Below are 20,370 nucleotides of genomic sequence, written 5' to 3'. Positions count from 1 at the left end.
CAGACTAGAATGAGAATGTAAAACTTTGCCACAATTAGCACATATACAGTAATATTTACGCTTTGTCTACAAAACATACTACTTTATATGACATTTTGGCTTTAATTATATATTAAAGAAAGATCAAATAGAAAGCTTGCATCATATATTCAATGAGCATTTCTGAATTCAAAACACAAGTGTTATTTAGAACTTCAATATGCTATCTCTATTTACACTTCTCTGGGGTTCTACTCTAAATTATACAAGCAGGATGGCATTGTAGATTACTCTTAATGGAATACATCAGGCTGATCCCACTGCATGCAAGAGGCACCCATTTTTATATTTGGCAGAGGTGCCCCTAGCAAAATCGCCTGTCATTAACAAAAACAAAACCGTACGCTTGAAGAATTGAATTATGGAACACAAATGGAGGTATGTCTGCATCTTTTTGTTAACAGAAGAGACCATACCTTGGACTCTAAATTCAGCATTGCATTCTTCACTGTGAACATCCAAGGTGATGCAAATGATTATCTTAGAGATGCTCACATGCATATTTTTTATAGTTAATCCATTTGCCCTTCAACTGAGAGATTGTCTGTAGCCTACCTAATGTATTTGTGCTCTATTTCTAATTTTACCTGAGAAATGGATATGAGGGCAGCTACACCAGTTAACATTTCTTCAGATGAAAGCATAGCTTATCTCTCTGCACTTCACAGTTCAGAAACAATGAATGTAAACTTGGATTTAGCAGAAAGCCTCAAATACTTCCACTAATTAAAACCACATACACATGGGAGCACACCAGGTCTTACACTGGATGTTTCCTTACAAGGACTCTACTGCTACAGCTGCTCCAGTTCAACTCCTGACCCCCCCTTTATTTTTGGTTTTTTCCTTTCTCCCCCTCCTCCCCCTATCCCCCCTTAAAGTTTTTCTTATAAAAGAGATAATTCCTTTAGTAAGCATATTTAAACCAAGAGGCTTTCTTACAAATCTGTGAAAATAACTCAACTTCCTCTTCTCAAACTGTAAATTTACATATACAGGACAAATACTTGAGAAACATCTGTACACACAGAACTGTTAAAAGAAAAGAAATAGTGGTATTAAGTGGAATAAATGCAACAGTATCAGAATACATCTTCTGGCAATTTAAAGTTACTGTGTTGCTTGTGGTTCACCGTAGCATCACACAGACCCCAACATAAAAGAAGTCTTGCCAAAGTTTCTCTCCTCTGCTCCCTCCCTTAAAAGACTGCATGTACAGCAGTGGAACATTTACATAAAAGAGATCACTTCCTTCCTATTTTCCTTCAGTGGATTTCATAACCAATGAAATATACACAATAACAGACATTCATTCACAAGTGTATGTGCCCAATTCATTAAGTAAAAACGTGCATACGAGGAAGAAATCACACTAAGTGTAAAAGAGGAATAAAAGACAGTTGGGTGTTCTCATACCCAATACTTGCAAAACCAGACAAACTTTTACCTTTATGTCCTGCAGACAATAAAGTGAGAAGATGCAGCTTGATATCCAAAAAACCATTTAGAAACAGTCCACTTCGAACAGGTTCAGACTGCCACAATCTAACACCACACATTGGATTTTGACTTAGCAACCATGTGCCCAAATGAGAATATTTCATTTGTATACAGGTGCCATGTAATACTGTGGGTGTTTGAGGGGTTGGTTTGTCTTTGATTGTAGGGAAGTGGGATAAAAAGCCATGTTACTTTACAAATTGACATTTTATATGAAAAAAAAACAACAAACCCCAAAACCAAACAAAAAACCTGAAGAAAACCCCCCATGTTATTTAATAGCAAGTTATGACAAGTTCTGAAACATTTGTTTACTCTCTCTTCATTCTGCTTTAAACAAATACTGTATTCTTCTGGCTTTATTAACTTAAGAAAAACAGTGTTTTCCCCACTTATTTTCCTTCTCTCCCTCCACCTTAATTCTAAAGCAACATGAAGTAGCTGAAAATCTGTGCAAGCAGCTCACATTGCCATTGTAGAATACATCAGGGAAAGTGAATGCTATGTCTGCTATTCCCTTGTGCTACATAAACACACATCCTTCACAAACTTCACCAATATGCTTTCCCTACCCACTTACCCCTCCAAAAAAATACCATCAGTGGGAGGCTGAGTTTGTGTTTCACTTGGATTTAAAACTATGCTCTGTCTGTAATAGATTCAGGTCTATAGATACAAAAGGGTCTAACAGCTTTTTCTCTCGACTCTAAGAAAACCTTAATAAAAGTATAATAAAGCACACTTACCAGAGAAAACAGCAACTTCTGGTATATGTTTATTGTAAAATAATAATAAAAGTCACATTTAAGTGAAGATGTATCATCCTATCTGTAAATTGCTGACAACTACTACCCATGTGTACATAAGACCTCTAAGTCCATGCAATAAATTTTAGGAGGCATAACTGTTAAGGCACCAGTTCAGAAAAGCAGTTTTATTCAAAGAGAAAACTTAAGCACAAGCTTAATGTACCACTGCCTATGAGGAAACAGATTTTAAGTGTGTGCTGAGATGCTTTTCTGAATCAGGACAACATGGCAGAAAAGTTTATTTTAAAATTTCAATCTGAAGGGCAAATTTACAGACTGTATGGAAGAGTTTCCACAGTTTGTTCTTCCCATTAAAAATAAAAACAAACAAACAATCAAAAATCTCCTCAAAATAAAACAAACTCCCCCCCAGTGTTGAAGAGGCAAACTATAAAATGTTGATATGACTACCTAGGATAAGAACTCTTAAAACCAAACCAAACCAAACCAGAACCCCAACATTCATTCAGAATCAAGCTCTCTCCATTTAAGTACTGCTGGCTCTGAAATGGTGATACTAGCTTCAAAAATCCCACCAGATCTAAAGAAAACTCACTTCTGCTGGTGCTTAATCTACTTCCACATGGTAGAACAGAACAGTAGAAGACTTTTTGCAAGCAAATTGGTAAAAGGGTCATCTCAGACTAACTAAGCTTAGGTCTACTAAATTTAATGGACTGCTCATTTTTATGATCCTTCTGTAACAACTGTATATATCATCTCTAAACATGTGATCACAGGTAATTATTTGGATTTCTTTCAAAGATATAAATAAAGAGCACAAACTTGTAATTATTCCATCTGGGGAAAAAATAAATAATGAAACACATACTTTGATCTTGTATAACACTCCTTTCTATCATTCCACCCACTCTGCCTCAAATGCACAAGAAGACTAATACCAACATACAGTTTGCCTGCACATCAGTGAGGAAAGTCTGTGACAAAAAGGAGCTTAGATTACACTGCTTGCTTTTTGAAGGTTACTTCTATTTTCTACGAAGAAACTACCTGGGCAAGATCCTGTAACCATGATGTTTAGGCACACAACTTTCTGGGCACTACTATACTACAAATAGTAAAATGAACACAGGGAAAGTGTCTTTTCCTCTTCAGTTGCAGTTTGAAATATGTATGTATGCATAACCATAAAAAGAACAGTAATAACCCAGGATGGTACGCCCGCAAGGATACTCTACCATTAATGCTATTTTATATTACTCAGCACATTGAAGACTTCCCACCTTGCATAATATAAAATTTCAAGGAATAACCTCATGCATGGTACACTTCAAAGAAACTCTAAGAGAAACTACAAATTATTGTGCTAACCATGACTGTCCAAAAAGCTCAACACATATAGCAGTGAACACTGAAGTGCCTCCCATTGTTCTAAATACATTCTGTACTACTTTTGTAGTAAGTTCCTTTAATAGCATCCATTGTACATATCAAACAAATGGAATAAACAGAGATACCAAAAAAGAAAGACATAAAATGGTTCATTTACAATGCTGCAAATGTAAAAGTTATCTGGAACATCTCAATAAAGCATCAAACCTTTCCAAGTTTAATTTCACTTTTTAGGCAAGTACAGACATGACATACATTTAAAAAATTAACATTCTTTTACCACTTTTCACAAATCAAGGTACAGTGCAAGTACTCCCCCCACCCCAAAGAACATCAATTATATTATTGTTACATTAGATGATGTTTTCGCCATTTCTTCAGGGGAGTGACTCTTTATTACTTCTTTGATGAACTGTTCGAGTGCAGTGAAATACCCCTGGCACTGCCAAGTGTCATTATGAGTTCCATCAGGAAATATCGCCAATCTCTTAGTCCGAGCTGGGGATAATTCATACAGCTGTTTCATCATAACTGGTGGAATTAACTGGTCAGACAACCCAGAGATGAAGAGAGAAGGCATTCTGCACTGAGAGATTTTTCTGTAGGACAGGAATTTGTTTTTGTAGCACCATAAAGGAAGATATCTCATTGGAAAGAAAGAAAACAAAGTGCTGGCCATGTATGGGATGCTAAGAAAGGTGTTCTCCACCACGATGGCAGAAATCCTATGGGAATTTTCAGAAGCTAAATGAATAGCTACTGCCCCCCCCAAGGAACGGCCAAAAAGAAAAATTTTTGTTTTATCAAGATCAGACCGAGTCATCGCATAGTCTAACACGGCCTCAGAATCTAAGTACAAACCTTCTTCACTTGCTTCTCCTTCACTTTTTCCATACCCTCTATAATCAACAAGAATTAAGTTTACTTTCAGGTTTACCAGCATTAACAAAGCGTTTGGCAACCTGTGGCCAATGTTGCCTGCATTCCCATGAAAATAAATGATGGTTGGAGAGTATGCTGCATTGTCCCCTGTGTATCTCAGCAGAATAAGATTGAGAAGAACTCCATCTTTGGTTTTGATGAAGATATTTTCATGTGGTATACCAGTAGGCATAGGAACATAAAGGCGTGATGAAGAGGGCTGTTCAGGAAAGTAAAGTAGCACATCCTGGAATTTATATAATATACCTGCTATTGACACAAATATTAATACAAGTAGTAAAATGCCTCCATACAAGTGAAAAGTCACTATCAAGGGTAAAAGACAAATACGGCAGAGACTCCAAGACCAGGAAGCCAATGCTAGTAGCCATCTTTTAGCAAAGGTCCAAAGCATCCATGACTTTTCCATTGTAGAAGTCAGTGATCCTTTACTCCAAGTAAAATCTGTTAAAAAAAAAAAAAAAAAGTATAAATACAGGGGAAACCAAGGAAGTGATTTAAGCATTCATACTTGCAGAAAATTAAAGCAAAGCAATACATTAAAGTATAAACATTACACTTGGTGGCAAACTCCCTTTGAACTATTGGAAACCATTCAATTCTGTAAAACAAGCAGAGAAGCAGTCATAAGGGAGAGGCTTTAGAACTCTTCAAAATCCCGTTTTTTTCAGCAGTCAAGGCCCATCAGTAGTACTAGAAAAGTGGATGACTAAGATCATAAAAAACTTATGCTTTCCCTCTGTCTTCCCTACCAACCGATGGAACAACCATACAGACCGTATGACCAGTTTGTCAAGTAGTCCTTAAATTCTAAGTTGCTACTGATGATGGCCAAGAGAAGCATTCAGTAGGTCTATGCACTTCATTCTGCAACCAGTGGTAACTCACAATGCATACTAGGTCTGCTATCACTTGGTGGCTGTCTTCCAGAATCTTCATCAACTGTGATTACAGAGCAATACAAACTGGTCAGGAGAAAGAGACTCCTCTGTAGTAAGACACTACACTGTAGTCACATTAACGCCAGCTGGTTTGCTGTATTTTGATTCATTCTGTTTCATACTGATAGTGGAAAGCTATCAGCTCAGTAACACACATTAGATCTTTAACTGCATGATTGCATCATCACACAAGACCACTGAAAACAATCAGCTAACATTATTCTCTCATCAGTAATAAGTACCACTGCTGAAAAGTCCAAACACGCAAACAGACTCACGACAGAAACACACACACAGCATAAAAGGAGAGTAATATTAATAATGTATTAGAACTTCTTTCCAACTGTAACAGACAGTTATGTCTCACAGCACACATAGAATCTCTCACATTATTCAATGCTGGGTTCAAGTGTAACATGCCATCTCTAATTATTTTATGTAACAATTAGATACAAATGAGAAATAAAATGAAATCTGCTACATTGTAAGATTTACATACTGATTAAAGGCAATATGAAATTAAGCTTGTACATAATATGCTTCAAATATATGATTAGTGAAATACACTTGAGAGCAGTTATCTCAACTTTGTTGTATTATTTATGAGCTCATGTTCAATACCCTCATCCAATTATGCACAAGTATTGTCTCTATGAAAATTTAATTCTTGCAATCCATTTCTCTAGTAAAGATGTCACATTAATCAGAGACACAAAGTAGATACTTTAAAGGAGGCCCCTGGGAACTACTGACCCTGTCAGCCTTGCCTTTGTGCCTGGGAAGATCATGGAACAGATCCTCCTAGAAGTTGTGCTATAGTTCATGGAGGACAGAAAGATGATTTCAAGACAGCCTGCATAGCTTCACCAAGGGCAAGTTCAGCCTCAGCAACCAACCATGATGGGGTGACTACAGCAGTAGACAAGAGAACAGCTATGGATGTCACCAATCTGGATTTCTCCAAGGCTTTTGACAGGGACATCCACAACATCCTTCTCTCTATGCTGGAAAGATACACGTTTCATGGGTGGCCTGTTTGGGTGAATGAGGAATTGGCTGGAAAGCTGCATCCAGAGGGTAGCTATCAACAGCTCAGTGCCCAGATGGAGATGGGTGACAAGTGGAGTCCCTCAGGGGTTCACACTAGGCCCAGTGCTGTTTCATATCTTCATCAGTTACCTAGACAGATGGGATTGAGTGCACCCTTAGCAAGTTTGCAGATGACACTAAGCTGAGTCATGCAACCAGCATGCCCGAGAGATGGGATGCCATCCAAAGAGACCTAGACAAGTTTGAGAAGTGAGCTCATGCGAATCTTAGGAAGTTCAACAAGGCCAAGCGCAAGGTCCTGCACCTCAGTCAGGGTAGCTCCTGGTATCAATACAGGCCAGCAGAAGAAAGGATTGAGAGCGGCCTGTGCAGAAGTACTTGTGAATGAAAAGCTGGACATGAGCCATCAATATGTGCTTGCAGCCCAGAAGGCAAATCACATCCTGGGCTGCACCTAAGATGCACAGCCAGCAGGTCAATGGAGGTGATTCTATCACTCTGATCTGCTCCAGTGAGACCTCACTCTGGAGTCCCTAGCACGTAAAGACATGGACCTGTTGGAGTGGGTCCAGAGAACGGCACAAAAATGATCAGAGGGATGGAACACCTCTGCTATTAAGAAAGGGGTTGTGCAGCCTGGAGAAGGCTCTGCGTAGTCTTTCTAGTAGCCTTCAGTAATCAAAGGGGGCCTATAAGAAAGATGGAAACAATCCTTTTAGCAGGGGCTGCTGCAATAAGACAGGGAGTAATGTTTTTAAACTAATAGAGGGGAGATTTAGACTAGACATAAGGAAGAAATTTTTTACAATGAGGGTGGTGAAATACTGGAACAGGTTGCCCAAAGAGATGGTACATGCTCCATCCCTGGAAACATTCAAGGTCAGGTTGGTCAGAATTTGGATAAACAGGGATCTCCTGTAAGATGCCCCTGCTCACTGCAAGTGGTTGGACTAGATGGCCTTTAAAAGTCCACTCTAACTGAAAACATTCTCACAATTTTATGAACTTCTTAATGAAGCTGACAAATATTTCCTGGATTACATTTCAAGACTATAAGAACACTGACAAAGACTCAGTAACATTCTCCTTCAAAATGCTACTTACTTTCTTATACAATGAAAGACTCAAAAAATGCTTTATAAGCCATTCACAAATGAGCAGGAGACCCACCATTAAAAACAACTACTAAAAAAACCATCATGAGGTGATAAGTTATGCAGATGGCTATCTCACATACACTAAGGATCGGTATTCAAAGGCTGATAGAACCGATTTTATAATCCATGATAGTTTTGATTGTGTACTGCTTCCATTGTCATTTCAGTAGGATAGTATCAAAACACTGTGCTACTGATACACTGCTGCTGCAGGATTACTTCCATATGTATAGATAAAAACTTTGCTACTGGAGTTGCAAAAGCAATACACCCTACAGCTGGAACTCAATATACGGTAGTTAGCAGGAGGGGTAAACTACACAGCCACAAACTTTTCATGGCCACCTACACATTTCAGTAAAACTGACTAATCTGAAATAACAAGCACTACTAAAGTTTTCTTATCAGCTATGTGAAACCACTAGTTTGTCCATTTCCAGACTTGAATCAGACCATGGCTCTAACTTCACATCTTACTGTAAGACTTGTTAGCTAGAGGACTGATGCAAGTTTCACCTAGGTTCTTCCCTTCTTCCTTCCAGTAATAACTGAAAGATTACTAGAAAGGAAAATGATGATTTCTCAAATAAGAACACAAGTCCAGAAGAAACAGTAAACCAAGTCCATACAAATTAATTCTCAATAAAGCTGCAAACCATGCTTTCTGTTCAGCCCAAAGCAGCAGGTCTTACAAGTATTATCTTGGTTGACCTGTAATTGACAATAAAAGATGACAGAAGCAGAACGAAATTTCCACTTAAAAGACATAAATAAAAAGGGTAAGATAATACAGTAATTTTCAGTGGGTGGTGAGGTGTTCTTCAACACTTTTTGCAGTCTGTGGCATTTAAGACTGCTCAACATACTACAAGACTACACATATAAAATACGTATTAAAAAAAAAAATCTTTCAGTCTTCATTTCCCATTACTGTTGTACTGGATGGGAAGTTATAAACCTTTCAGTTTACAATACAATATTTTATAACACAAAACCTCTATTGTCATGTGTTGAGTTGAATCTGCTGCTGCTATTCATACCATGCTGCCATCACGCCAGGTTCAAAATGAAAGTGCTGACTGATGCAAAGTATTATAGTGCTTGAAGTTCGGACTGTAACATGAGAGGCTTCCTGTTCCAGCTGCTGCTTCCAGTTTCCAAGTCAGGGGTGTTGGGCTTTTCTGCTAGGCTGGCTGCAGGTCAGGAGTATGGGGTGTTAGGTCTCTGGCTTCTGCTGCTCGTTCTGCATTTTGCTGTGCTTTTCTGCAAACAGGCTAAGGTAACTGTGCATCTTAGCATCTACCTCAACCCAGGTGTGGGGTCTTTTGTTTTGTTTTTTGCTAACTTTCCCTCCTGTCTGTGTGTAAAGAGTGGGCCTTGTGGGAGAAGGCTGTATTGCTGTATTAATCCAGGACATCTATGCTGAATTATGAAGAACACATGTTGTGATTCTCCTGTATCTTGCAATGGTGCACAAGGACTGTTGGCCCAATGTGGATCTTCAGCTACTTCAGAACAACTGGCCCTCACAAACAGTAAGAGCCTTAATAGACGCTGGAGCAGAGAGCCCTCCCTGATACATGGGAATCCTAGGAAATTTACAGGACAACCTGTAATTATTACCAGTTTAAGAGGGAAACAAAGCAAAGATGTACAAACACAAATAGAAATGAAAATAGGGAACCTGCTGAGACATTGTATCCAGTTATGATTGTTCCTTTCCCAGAATATGTTACAGGGATAGATATTTTGAAGGGACTGACTTCGAATCTCCCCAATGGTTGGGATCAATTTGGAGTAAAAAAAATCTTGTTAGTACCTGACCAGTTTTGGCAGGAAAATGAAAATGCCTCCTGTGCAAATTCCTGCTGTGACCAAGTTAGTAACAACAGAAAATTTTGGATTTTGCAGTACCACAAAATAAGAATGAGGTGCAGAGGTTTACCAGACTATTCGGTTTCTGGAGACTGCATATTCTACATTTAGGACGAACCTTTGCTCTACTATATAAAGTGACAAGTTAAAAATATTATTTTCAGTGGGGAGATAAGCAGCTGGCTGCCTTTGAATAAGCAAAAGAGGCTATTCAAAGGGCTTTAGATGTATGGCCCATGCACAATGGAGAAGTGGAGTTAAATGTATCTGTAAATGGGGCACATGCCAATTGGAGTCTGGCAAAAACAGGGGAAGAAAAAAGGGTTCCCCTGGGTTTTTGGGGGAGAAAACTGACAGAGGCAGGAATCAATTATACACCCTTTGAGAAACAGTTATTAGCATGTTATTGGGCATTGGCAGAAACAGAACAACTTACAACAGGACATGAAGTGGCTCTCCATCCTGAAATTCCTGTCATGCAGTGAATTATAAGTTCTGCAAAGACCCATCAAATTGGACATGCCAAGGAATCAAATATCATCAAGTGGAAATCGTATATTCAGGACAGAGCCAAAGTAGGAGTTGGTAGAGCAGCCACCCTCCATGAGTGGGTAGCTGCTGCCCCCACAAGGGACCAAGAGACAAATTCTGACTGTTGAACAGGAGTCCCCAGTGTGATAAGTAAAGACTTTAGATCAGTTAATGCCTCTTGAAAAGGAACATGGTTGGTTTACAGATAGGTTAGCTAAATACACAGAAGGAAAGAGGTTTTGGAAAGCGGTAGCTTACCATCCCCATTGAGAGAAATTTTTAGAGACATCGGGAAGGAAAAAGCAGTCAATATGCTCAATTATAGGCTGTCTATACGGTCTTGAAACAGGAACATTTGGAAGAATGCCATTTATACACTGATTCCTGGTCAGTAGCTAATGGGTTAGCTACCTGGTTGCCAACATGGGTAGCCAAGGATTGGAAAATATATTTCAAAGAAGTGTGGGGAAAAGAATTGTGGGAAAATATCTGGGAAACGGTACAAAGGACTAAGGTTACCGTGTTTCACGTTGATCCTCACAGTATCACAGACATGCTGGAGCAACTCTACCGCCCTGTTGCAGACAACGCAGGCAAAGACTTCCCAAGCCAGACTGGATTTCCCTCAGAAGAAGGATCATGAAGGCTTGTTGAAATGGGCACACCAAAAATGTGGGCACCTTAGAGAAAAAGCCAGTTAGAGATGGACTCAAGAACATGGCATAATAATGTCACTTGATATAATCAAATCTATAATTGCCCAACATTCCCTGTGCCAACCCACTCATAAATGCCTGGTGCCTAACATCGTGAAAGGGCAACTAGGGAGGGGAAAATTACCAGGACAAATCTGGCAAATGGTGTACAATATGATGAGCAGAAAAATATTCAGTGGGCTTTTCACATACCCATGGCAGTTTAGGGTGGGTGTCTCCTGGGCTACCACATTAAGTTACACCTCTGATGTCCAGTGTCCACCCAGTAGGTGGGCACATGAAACAATGTATTTCTACCCATAAATGCTGCACCCTATAAATCCATCTGCAAAGTCACTGTCTCTTTCTTCTCTCATTGCTACCAGGGGAGATGCTTCCGTATCATGTAAAAAGTGGGGGAGTATCTTAGGCCTAACGCCAGGATAAGACGTGGGGCGCAGTCTCGGGCCTGGCTAGCCTAGGACTAGCCTAGTAGTGTGGGGACAGGAGAGAAGAAGGAGAAAGAAAGAAGGAAGAAGTCTGCAATCCTTCAAATTTCATGGGTTTTGGGTGCACCCCAAGTGGGGAGAAGGGAAGTGGGGGGGGGGCTTTTGGGGTGTGGTGTAAGAACTCTGTACGTTTTGGGGTATCTTTTATCACTATGCTCTTTAGCTCTGTAGAGCACCAATTGCTTTTCCATTCAAACTTTCCATCACTATCCAGTTGTGTGAGCATTATTCTTTTGCCCCTCTCGAGGCAATAGAGGATCTGTCCCGCTCTAAACCAGGACAATACCATATACCCACAGCTAAAGGATTGGTCAAATGAATGAATGGGCTGTTGAAAGAGCAGCTAAGGAAAACTGGGAGAGGGGAGCTTATCCCAATAAAGAACCCATCTCACAGATGTGCTGCACATCCTTCACAACAGGCCCACTGGGGAAATGGAGACCTCCCTCACACGCATGACCACATCCAATTTTCAGGTAAAACTTTTGACAGTGAGTGAGACTCTGACTTACTGAGAAATCATTCCAGAAATTTACTGAGGAATTGCTCCAGGTGCCTTCCTGGGTGGCCTTACTGGGCCACACCAGATGCTGCAAGACTAGACCCCTATGCTCCAACATGGCTTTGAAAGTGTTAATATTATGGAGGCAAGTGACTGATGCAGATTCATATTATCAAGGAGAAATTAAAGTAATCCTATTGAATAATCGTGGACAAGATTTAATCATTCAACCCCATGATAGAGTGGCACAAAATTGCCAGTTTTGAAAACCGTGGTAAAGCAAGATCCACCCCAAATTACCACTGTTCATGGTAATACAGGACTTGGATCTACTGGCCTCAACAGTGAGGCAAAAGTGTGGGTGCAACAGCTCAGCAGCCCTCCTGAACTGGCTGAAGTAGGAAAGGACAATATAATTCTCATCATGAAACCTGGACAAGAAAAACGGGAACTTGCCCTTACATGTTACTTGCAAGAATAACTACCTTGTATAGGATTTCGTTTTGCAGATCCTGCACAACTAAATTTACCTGTCTACTGAAACAGTCCACTTAGAAAATGATGCTACCATTTATAATTTGAATTGGATAATTAGATTACAGGCTGTCTTGGAAATACTAACCAGACAGCTGTGTTTCTTAATCTTCTGTCTGACGAATCTACTCAAATGAGAAATGCAATTTTTCCAACATCGCCTGTTTTAGATTATTTGTTGCGGGAAGAAGAAGGAGTCTGTGGGAAATTTAACAAATCTAACTGTTGTTTGCAAACTGATGATAGTGTGAAAGTGGTAAAACAGTTAACAAAAGAAATGCAGAAATTGGCTCAAATACCTGTCCAAATGTTGAAAGTTGGGAACTAGGTATGTTCTCATGGCTGCCACGTTTTTCTCCCATTTCATACAACTGATTACAGATGTTACAAAAGGAATACAAGTTATCACCATGACCAATGAGCAGAGACTAACTGAAAGGCAAAGGACAAGGCCTTTACACCTGATACCTGAATCTAAAGTTAATTTACTACCAGACAGATTATGAGGAACGGGGTTTATCTGTAGGTCAAAGGCCCAACTGAAGTACTGAGGCCTGAAAAATAGGGCCCAAACCAAAGCTGACCTCTAGTTGTATATCACATCCCATTCAAACATTATGCACTCTTAATATCCACTCACTAGCAGGGTATGTATCTATTCTTAGCATATAACCATTAGCAAAATATGCACACTCAATCGGGAAAGGTGTAGCTTACACAAAATACAATCATGAGCAGGGATGAAATGGTATGAGAATGCAATTAACTTACTTTATTTAGTACAATATCAAGGCCACATAAGCAGGTGTTTGGTCTTTTTTGGAAAATCAAAGCCCTGCATGCAACCAGGTGTTTGGCCCTGCTTGACAGACTGTCAAGACCGTATCTGAAAGACTGTCAAGGCCATGTGGCCAGGTGTTTGGCCCTATTGGGCAGAATGTAGTCAAAACAAAATAGGTAGGTACACTCCCTTAGTTCCTCCCTGGGCCCTGGACAGGCTAGGGGAAGAATCTAACAGGAGAACAAAAGCCATTCCTGCATTCAAAGTTACGTAAACTTGTTTATTCAACCATATAAAAGCTGGATCCTCTTGCAGTGACTTTGGAAGCCTCACCTACGTGTGGATGCACTGCATACCACTTCCCAACTGCCAGGAAATGCTCTCCAAATCCTCACTGCAACCAGGGCTCCCCAGCGACTGTGGTATCTGGATGATGGTAAAGTAGCTGGGCAATTGGCAATGTATTTTTCTTAATCACTACTGCTAACCTTATGCAATAATGAATAGGTGCATTACCTTGATATATCTTATCTTTGTTCTATTATCATCATTTATCTTGGTCATACTATTACTGTTTTGCTTGCTTTCTTTTTCCTGTTGTTTTAAGTAAAGGATAAACCCAACTCTTTAACTTGCTGTCTATGTCCCTTGTGTTACTCCCATCAATTATGAATACAATCTTCAGTTAACTGGAAGAAAATCACAGAATCACAGAACTGTCAGGGTTGGAAGGGACCTTAAGGATCATCCAGTTCCAATCTCCTGCCATGGGCATGGACACCTCACACTGGATCAGGCTGCCCAGAGCCACGTCCAGCCTGGCCTTAAAAACCTCCAGGGATGAGGCTTCAACGACCTCCCTGGATGCTTACACCACCTTCTACTGCGAATAGGCAAGAGTGTTTCCCAGCCATTTCCTATTATTTTTTCATTCTTTACAGCATTATATTGAGAAAATTCAATTAATAGGTTGGTTTTGGATTGTTTTTTCTTTTTTTTGTTTTTCCCTAAAGATTTGTATGACAAAGTAAATTCTTACTTTGTAATACTGGTCTCAAATATTTCCTTTTTTGAATTAAAAAAAAAAAAAAGCTGAATTTTTCTTACAGTAGAGGGAAATCAGTAAGATGTATAAAATGAAAAATGAAGTGGTAACAGCCAATACCCCTAGAAGTTACACCTGCTTTACTGATGAAATCATGCATATTATGTTCATGCTCCGCCTATTAAGTTCAGTTCTTGTTTGAAACATCTGAAAGACTTGAAAACATCTTACAACGAAGTTCAAGAATCACATTAAAATGTCCTGAACTATATATACAACACACAGTATAAAACATACATAGCACATAACAGCAAAGTTATGATAGATTTACATTCCATGGTGGTCCTAGGTTGACAGTTGGACTCAATGATCTTAGAGGTCTTTTCAACTGAAAGGATTCTGTGATTCTATACATTGCCTCCTTAAAAGTAACTTTTAGTATTATGAGCAACCTTAAAGTCTGCAATCCTTCAAATTTCATGGTTTAAACACAAACAAATAAAATGGGGTTATTTTTTACCAAACGTAAGAAATATGTAAAGACATCTGTTTCTTTCTACTGCACTTTCCCCTACACTCCACATCCTCCAGACAAGAGACAAGATTGATGCAAGCTTTGCATTTACATATAGCTTATTCAGAAGACTTCTATAAGTAGAAATACTAAGTAAACAATAAACTAACTACTCCTAAAACAGGAAAAACAGAATAGCAACAATTAAGTATCAGACATTGAAGAACTCTAGCTTCTAAAATCAGCGAGCCACTAATCCTACTTATTTGAAACAGCAAACTTCCACAGCTCTGCCTCAAGTGGTACATATTCGTAACAGGAAGTGTTTACCCCTTAACTCTTATTCTACTTCTCTTCCCAACTGACAGATCTTAATGAGCCATACAAGCACGTCTATGAATTATATTAATACTGTGTGAAAAAAACCCAAAACAACATACATGTATTGTGTTGGAGCCTTAGCTTTCTTGCAGTCATGGGCTTCTAAAGCATATTACTTTCCAAGCATATGAAATTATTTCCATTTCTATGTGAAAGAAACATCCTGCCCAGACTTTTCAATGTATTTGCTTGGCAAGGTAAGTAAAGTTATCATCGCCTGCTTCATCCTCTACAAGCACCTTCATTTGCAGAAATCGTTCCATATAGAAACGGAGACGGACGAAACACTAGAGAAAAATCCTGCTGCGAAACGCAAAAGCTCTCCCATGGTTTCACAGGAAAGCACCGGAGGGAACTTTTAACGGCGCAGTCGACGCAGCAGTACCTCAGGAGAGACGTCCCGAAGAGCCGGCGCAGGAGCCACACGCCCCACAGGACAGCCTGCCACCCACTCCGGCCCGCTTGTCAGTCACAGTGAGACCCTGAATACCAAACCAAAACCGAATCTGCCGGCGGCCGCCCACCTCCCCCGCACCGCTTTTGCCCCCGCAGGCGCGCCCCGGCTCCCTCCCCGCCCCGTCGCGGCCTTACGGGGACGGGACGGCGCTGGCCCAGCACGGCCCACCACCTATTCCTACCCCACCACCCTCCCCGCGCCGCGGGGCCGGCCCGAGACGAGGCGAGACCCACCCGCCGCATCCTCTCGTACGGCCGCGGCGGCAGCCGCCGACGATAGCTCAGCCTAGCACAAACCCCAACACGCAACTTCAACCACCGCTTCTTCCGAGGCAGGAAATCACATTCGCCGCGGCCTCCACTTCCGGGTCAGGGTTCTCTCGCCTTTTTTCCCCGCCTTCCCCTGCCCCAAGCTTCTCTAGCGCTTCCCGGCCGCGGGGGCAACTGCGCAGGCGCAGCCTCTGCCGTCGCTACTACTGGCTCGCTGGCCGGGAACTCCCTGGCGCTGTCGAAACTCTGAGCCTGGGGAGGGGCACGCGCTGTGATGTCATCGGGGTGCTCCTTCCTTTCCGGGAATGGAGGGCGGCAGTTTGATCCCGGCTCTGCGAGTAACACGGTTCCGCGTAAGTTTCCTCTGGTGGTAGCTCTTCTTTCCCCGCTCCGAAGTTAACTCGGCTGGTGTAAAGCAGAAGGTGCCCCCGGGTGATGTCCGTTTACTCTAGCACCGTGTCTACGGCAGCACCGAAGAGGGGTGGTGCGGGCGGGATGCCGGTGGGAGGAGCACCGGGAGCGCTCTGGCCGCCACCCCTCGCCCCTGGTCGCACTGCGCCCTCACCGAGAGCGGCACCCGGCCTCGCAGGGCCCCACTCTTTCAGCGCCACCCCTGTGTACCCGGCTCGTCTCTTCAGCCGCCGGGGAGCTGCCGGGCGCGAGGAGCTGGGGGACAAGTGGGCCGAGGGCGGGCTGGTGATGAGAATGAGCTGAGCTCCAGGAGCGAGTGGTGGAGGAAATCAGTCTCATAGCAGTGAAAAATCCTGCCTGCACAGCAGCGAGAAGGGTGCGTGATGCCTTCTCCTCCTGTCTTGCCTTCGTCTTGTCTGGGTGATTTCTTGTGCTGGAGTGTTGCAGCCTGGGTGCTGAGTCTCACCTGTAACAAAGAACAGTGGTGCCAGCTGGGGGCCTTTAAGTAAAGGTAGCAGTTAAATCCTCATCAGAAATACGAGAAAATCAGCAAATCCTACTTGAGTATTTATTTATTGATAATGAGTAATATTGTGATGTTTTCTTTCACTACAAATACATGTTTTTTTTCCTCTTCCTAGTGAAAAACAGACTCAGATGGCTTCCACACCTACTTCTCAGCATTCTGAAAAAACAGTGGCCTCTCATGTGCCTTTTGCAGATCTGTGTTGTACTCTGGAGCGAATACAGAAATGTAAATCTCGTCCAGAGAAAATTAAGTGTTTCAAGGATTTTCTGGATTCCTGGAGAGAGTTCCATAAAGCTCTTCATGACAAAGAGAAAGACGTGACAGATTCCTTTTATCCTGCTATGCGACTTATTCTTCCACAACTGGAAAGAGAAAGGATGGCATATGGGATTAAAGAAACTATGCTTGCAAAGCTATATATTGAACTGCTCAATTTACCGAAGGATGGAAAAGATGCTGCGAAGCTTTTGAATTACAGAACACCTGCTGGCTCACGTGGAGATGCTGGAGATTTCGCAATGATCGCATACTTTGTGTTAAAACCTAGAAGTCCAAAACAAGGCAGACTGACAATAGAACAAGTCAATGAACACTTAGATGCAATAGCTAATAATAACACTGCTAAAAACAAAGATCTATTAAAAAAAAGTCTTCGCAAGTTAATTACCCAGAGCACAGCACTGGAACAAAAATGGCTCATCCGGATGATCATAAAGGATCTAAAGCTTGGTGTTAGTCAGCAAACTATATTTTCCATTTTTCATCCTGATGCTGTTGAATTGCACAACGTCACAACTGATTTGGAAAAGGTTTGCAGACAGCTGCATGATCCCTCTGTCTCACTTAGTGATGTTTCTATCATGTTGTTTTCAGCCTTTAAACCAATGCTTGCTGCTATTGCTGATGTCCAGCAAATTGAGAAACAGATGAATAACCAGGTATTCTACATAGAAACTAAGCTGGATGGTGAACGTATGCAGATGCACAAAGATGGAGACGTGTATAAATATTTCTCCCGAAATGGGTTTGACTATACTCAGCAGTTTGGGGCTTCCCCCCTTGATGGTTCATTAACACCATTTATTCATAATGTATTTAAAAGCAATATACAAAATTGCATTCTTGATGGTGAAATGATGGCGTACAATCCTGAGACGCAAACCTTTATGCATAAAGGAAACAAATTTGACATAAAAAGAATGGTGGAGGACTCTGATCTGCAGACCTGCTTCTGTGTATTTGATGTATTGATGGTTAATGATCAGAAGTTGGGGCACGAAGTACTAAGCAAAAGATATGAAATCTTAACTAGTGTATTTACCCCGGTAACAGGCAGAATACATATTGTACAGAAAAGAAGTGCCAGAACAAGAAAAAATGTAATTGATGCTTTAAATGAAGCAATAGATAATAGGGAGGAAGGCATTATGGTGAAAGATCCCATGTCCACCTACAAGCCTGACAAACGTGGGGAAGGCTGGTTAAAAATCAAGCCAGAATACGTCAGTGGGCTTATGGATGAGCTAGACCTTTTAATTGTTGGTGGTTACTGGGGGAAGGGCTCACGTGGTGGAATGATGTCTCATTTTCTGTGCGCTATTGCAGAGACTCCCCCTCCAAATGAAAAACCTACTATTTTCCACTCTGTTTGTCGTGTTGGCTCTGGCTATACTATGAAGGAGTTGTATGACCTGGGTTTGAAACTGGCTAAACACTGGAAACCTTATCATAGGAAGGACCCTCCCTGTAACATTTTGTGTGGAACCGAGAAACCTGAAATGTACATTGAACCTTGCAACTCTGTCATAGTTCAGGTCAAGGCAGCCGAGATTGTTAACAGTGACATGTACAAAACTGACTGCACTTTGAGATTCCCCCGAATTGAGAAGATAAGAGAGGACAAAGAATGGTACGAGTGCATGACTTTAGACATGTTACAAGATCTCAGAAGCAAAGCAGAAGGAAAGCTGGCATCTAAGCATCTTCATATAGATGAGTATGATGAGCCACAAGAGAAAAAAAGGAAAACTGTATCAAAGGTGAAGAAGATAATTGGAATAGCTGAACAATTTAAAGCTCCTGATCTTTCTAGTGTAAACAAGGTTTCAAACGTATTTGAAGATGTTGAATTTTGTGTTATGACTGGAACAGTAAAATACTCAAAATCTGAACTGGAAAGCAGAATAGCTGAATTTGGTGGCAGTGTGGTACAGAACCCAGGGCCTGAGACTTACTGTGTCATCGCAGGAGCAGAGAATGTCAGAGTGAAGAACATCGTTGCTTCCAACAAATACGATGTGGTGAGGGCAGAGTGGCTTCTTCAGTGTTTTCAGTCCAAAATGCTGGTGCCTTGGCAGCCAGCCTTTATGATTCACATGTCTCCAGACACAAAAGAACATTTTGCTCGTGAATATGATTGTTACGGAGACAGCTACACAGCAGACACAGATGTTGGGCAACTCAAGGAAGTGTTCTCGAGAATGAAAGACAATAAGGTGATGCCTTTGGACGTGATTGCAGAGTTAGAAGAACGCTATTCATGGAACAGCTGTCAGCTCAGTATATTCAGAGGAAACACTATTTATGTGGACTATTATGCTGTTGTTAATGAGCCCAGAACCAAAATCCATGGAACAACACTATCAATTAGAGCTTTGGAGCTCCGTTTTTATGGTGCAAAAGTAGTCTCTTGCCTTGAAGAGGGTGTCTCCCATGTTGTTATAGGAGAAGATTGTTCCCGAGTAGAAGACATGAAAGCACTCAGGAGAAAGTTTAGGAAGAAATTTAAAATTGTATCTGAACTGTGGGTAACACAGTCAGTGGAGGAAGGAGCCCCAAAGAATGAAAATCAATATTTAATGTAAAGTAGTTTTTAAGCTTACAGCAAAAATATTCTTGTTGGTGTGAGGGGATTTGAATATTACAAGATTGCCTTGAATTTTTGGTATGTTTTTATCTCTTTAAAGCAACCTGGCTAAATAACAGTATATTGTTGAAATCAGAGGAAGGCTTTTAATTACAGTGTTCTGGAATCAAAGGGATGCCGAAACTGTGTTGGAGGAGAAAAAAAAGCACCACAAGATAGATGATGTAAGCATTTTACTTAATAAAGAGCTCTCAGGAAGACAGAATATTTTAAATAAGAGTATTCCTAACTATTAATGGTGTTGTCCTCCATTGTTAAAGGTGGAGACAATAATTAATATTTCGTGGAGATTCTGCTGTTTAACTTATTGTTTATTTATCAATTTACAATTACATTCATGTTTTTTTGTGGAATTTTTTTGTGTGTATTCCATATGCTATTGAATTTAGTCGTTTATAAACCCTGTACTATTTTAATTTGTTTACATTAGTTTTATCACTGAGCCCCACAGAGCCTCAGTAGCACTTTAGTTTTAGAATATTGCATTTAGAATATTACATTTATTGTGTAAATAGCCATCGTAAAATAGAACCTAATCTTCTGAATGAGGTGCTAATGAATTAATAATGACCTATATATATATATGTAAAATATAAATCAATTACTTAATAACAGTCATG

General features: G+C 40.8%; 2 protein-coding genes across 2 annotated transcripts; one reads left to right on the top strand and one right to left on the bottom strand.

The window, feature by feature from the left end:
• Positions 1-3,903: 3,903 nt before the first annotated feature.
• ABHD13 (abhydrolase domain containing 13) lies at positions 3,904-15,874 on the bottom strand. The gene is made up of 2 exons (XM_054384090.1): positions 15,849-15,874; positions 3,904-5,087 (listed from the first exon to the last, which is right to left on the bottom strand). The coding sequence occupies exon 2, from the start codon at positions 5,050-5,052 to the stop codon at positions 4,039-4,041; it is 1,014 nt and encodes a 337-aa protein (XP_054240065.1). The 5' UTR covers positions 5,053-5,087; positions 15,849-15,874; the 3' UTR covers positions 3,904-4,038.
• Positions 15,875-16,952: 1,078 nt separating this feature from the next.
• Positions 16,953-19,688, top strand: LIG4 (DNA ligase 4). The gene has a single exon (XM_054385560.1). The coding sequence runs from the start codon at positions 16,953-16,955 to the stop codon at positions 19,686-19,688; it is 2,736 nt and encodes a 911-aa protein (XP_054241535.1).
• Positions 19,689-20,370: the final 682 nt, after the last annotated feature.

The sequence above is a fragment of the Indicator indicator genome, chromosome 1 (genome assembly GCF_027791375.1).
Source record: "Indicator indicator isolate 239-I01 chromosome 1, UM_Iind_1.1, whole genome shotgun sequence".
NCBI lineage: Eukaryota > Metazoa > Chordata > Aves > Piciformes > Indicatoridae > Indicator > Indicator indicator.
Note: the sequence above shows the minus strand (reverse complement) of the source record. Positions and strands in the feature narration are given on the sequence as shown.